Source organism: Propithecus coquereli, unplaced genomic scaffold (assembly GCF_000956105.1).
Source record: "Propithecus coquereli isolate 6110/MARCELLA unplaced genomic scaffold, Pcoq_1.0 Scaffold59, whole genome shotgun sequence".
Classification (NCBI taxonomy): domain Eukaryota; kingdom Metazoa; phylum Chordata; class Mammalia; order Primates; family Indriidae; genus Propithecus; species Propithecus coquereli.
The window spans coordinates 6292401-6295251 of record NW_012151840.1 but is presented as its reverse complement, the minus strand read 5'-3'; the positions used below and the strand labels follow the sequence as shown (position 1 = coordinate 6295251).

Genomic DNA, 2851 nt, shown 5'->3' with positions numbered 1-2851 from the left:
TTGAGCCCAGGAGTTTGAGGTTGCTGTGAGCTAGGCTGATGCCATGGCACTCTAGCCCGGGCAACAGAGTGAGACTCTGTCTCAAAACAAAAAACAAACAAAAAAAAACAATCATTTCAAATCATTTTGCTTTCAGTTGATGATCCAAAAAATTTAGCTGAAATATATATATACACATAATCACAACATTCACAACCTTTTGGATTTGTAGTGGTTCAGGCCACACTGATTAAAGCAAGTGATTTTATAATCCAAAAGTCTTTAGAAGCCAATAAAGTTGTGTTCACAAACATGTGAAAAGAGCTAGGGTTGGTCTTTACTTTAACCATTGAAATTCTCCAGATCTGGAATAATAAGCAAAATTGAACACAGTTCAGGATAGAGATTCTTTGCCTTGGTTCCTGTGGATCGATATCGTGTTTGTCACGAAGCTTTTGGCAGACCTACTCTTCTTTCTTTCCTCTCTATATTGACAATTGCAAATTGAAATTGCTAAACCATCACATAATAGAGCTGACCTCTCCAATGTCATCTTATTCATGAAGCAATTCTACCTTTAGCTGATTGGCCCACCTCATGCTTAATCAGTACAGAGAAAGGAAAGGAGAAAAGTTATTAAGACAAATTCGGGTTGTGTGTTATTCAGCTAGGTTGAAGGATTTTCTTTTCTGGAATGGTGGGCAGGTTTCTTGTTTCCCATTATCTACTAATATTTTTGAGAATTAGAACACTAGTGGCATGCACGAGTTGTCCCAGCTACTTGGAAGGCTGAGGTGAGAGGATTGCTTGAGCCCAGGAGTTAGAGTCCAGCCTGGGCAACATAGCAAGACTCCATCTCTTAAAAAAAAAAAAGCTAAGCTAAACTAAAAAAGAAAGCTTTTTAAAGAATTAACTGAAAGTATCCCAGGATTATCTTTTTTTTTCTTTTTTGCTCTGTCCCATAGACTAAACTAGACTCACTACTGCTGAGCCTGGGGTGAGGCATGCTTTATATGCTCACAAGGCCTGCTGCCAAGGAGAGCTCTGCACAGCCAGCCCAGGGAGTGGGTGGTACTCGTGGTCTGTTAGCTACTAATGCTCAACCCTGACAGTGCCAAGAGAATGATCAAATGAGGGGAATGTAGTGGCCCTGTACCAAGCACATTAATTTAATCCACTTTAAGGGAGAAACTTTTTAAACCTTAAAAGAGTTTTAACACCATGATAATTGGTTATCAGTTTGGATTAGAGAACAAGATTAAGCATATTAGAGTGAAAAGCTGAGGTTTGATTTAATAAGCCATTTTTAGTTTGCCTCAATTTATTCTCTACACTGGACCTCATTTGCCTTTTTTACTGAAATAGGTGACCCCCCTGTCTCAACAGCACAGTTCTCAAATTCTACCACCTCAGTGCTGGCCACTCTTGCAGCTCTTGCTGAGGCATCAGCCCCCGTCTCCAATTCAAACAGAGCCACAGGTAGGTAAGGGATATCTGGTGGGTGAATCACTGTTTCTTCTTTTGTTCTTAAGTCTCCAGCAGATTTAATTTGCATGAAATATTAAAGAATTGTAGTTAATTAGAGGCAGCTAGGAAAAAGGGATGTAGAGTCATTAAGCATAGAAAGAAAAATCACTAAGTGATAAAATCAGACAGCTGAATAATATTAAATAATGACTGTGTAATTCCTTTGTATTTTTATAGTTTGAAGTTTGTTTGCCTTGACTGCAGTTGCTTCAGATTGAAATGTTTATTCTTATATTAGCAGACTTTTTGGAGATACTCTATGTTATGTTTTGACTGATGCTATCATAGAATGATTCAAAATAGCAGCCTAGATATCTTGTATTAAAGTATCAAAATACATGGAACTGCTACCTTTCTGATTATCATATCCTGTGTACTTCAGGAGAGCTTGCTTTTTATTTTCACTGGAGATGTTCTTTTGGCATTTCCAATGGAGTTGGGCAGACATATGCTATATGGTGCCCTTTTGATATTTAAAACAAAAAGGTTTCAAGTCACTTAGCCAGACCTGGTGATCTATGGGGGAAAAGCTTAGGGCTTCACATATGTAGGGGCAAACAGGCAGGACTCAGTAGTCATCTAGAAATCTTTCTGGACTACCCCTGGTAGTCTGCTGCATTATAAACGAAAGCGGATTGTTCTGATATCTTTCTGCCATTGACATTTGGGTGGTGAGAACATTCTTCCAATTCCAATCCTATTTTCCTGACTGGCAGTAATCATAAAGATCTCTACACAGATATGTATGAGTGAACAACATGACAGAGGAAAAAACAATGTATTAAACTTGTCCTTGCTGTTCTTTTGGTTTGCTCTTTGATCTTGGATAAATCACTTAACTTCTCCAGGTTTACTTTTCCTCATCTCTGGCATGATGGTTGGATTAGATTATCTGTCAAGATTCTTTCAGCTATAACATTTAACTGTTCTTTGTTTCTAAGAGCTGTGAATGCTTTATTTGCATTGAACTACCTAAATGTGTCTCATATAGATGGTACATACCCCACTTATTATTGCAGAGTTCTACCTGTGACTCCTTAGATAGAGTAATCCCATAGTGGTAGGAATTATTTCCCCTAATAGTGCTTAGTTTATTAGGATATTGACTAACCAAACTGAAAATCTTGATTCAACATAATACATGTAAAGCTCATAGGCAGGTACCTGGCACATAGTATATAGTTGGTAAGCATTAGCTGTTATTAATATTATTCTTGATCTATCAGATGGGAAAAGCCACCTACCATTTTTTGTCTGTCAAACTTCAGTGTTTTGACTACTTGACATAATATTTTGTTACTTCACAATTAAATATACCTGTTTTCTTATAGAAATGATCTTCTCT

The 2851-nt window shown here is 37.5% G+C and overlaps 1 protein-coding gene across 1 annotated transcript in view; it reads left to right on the top strand.

Moving 5' to 3' along the window:
• The window catches only part of GABPB2 (GA binding protein transcription factor, beta subunit 2), a 22304-nt gene that overhangs the window by 14896 nt on the left and 4557 nt on the right, over positions 1-2851 (top strand). The window contains exon 2 of the mRNA XM_012658516.1: positions 1366-1462. Coding sequence (XP_012513970.1) covers positions 1366-1462 — 97 coding nt within the window. The remainder of the gene's footprint in view (positions 1-1365; positions 1463-2851) is intronic.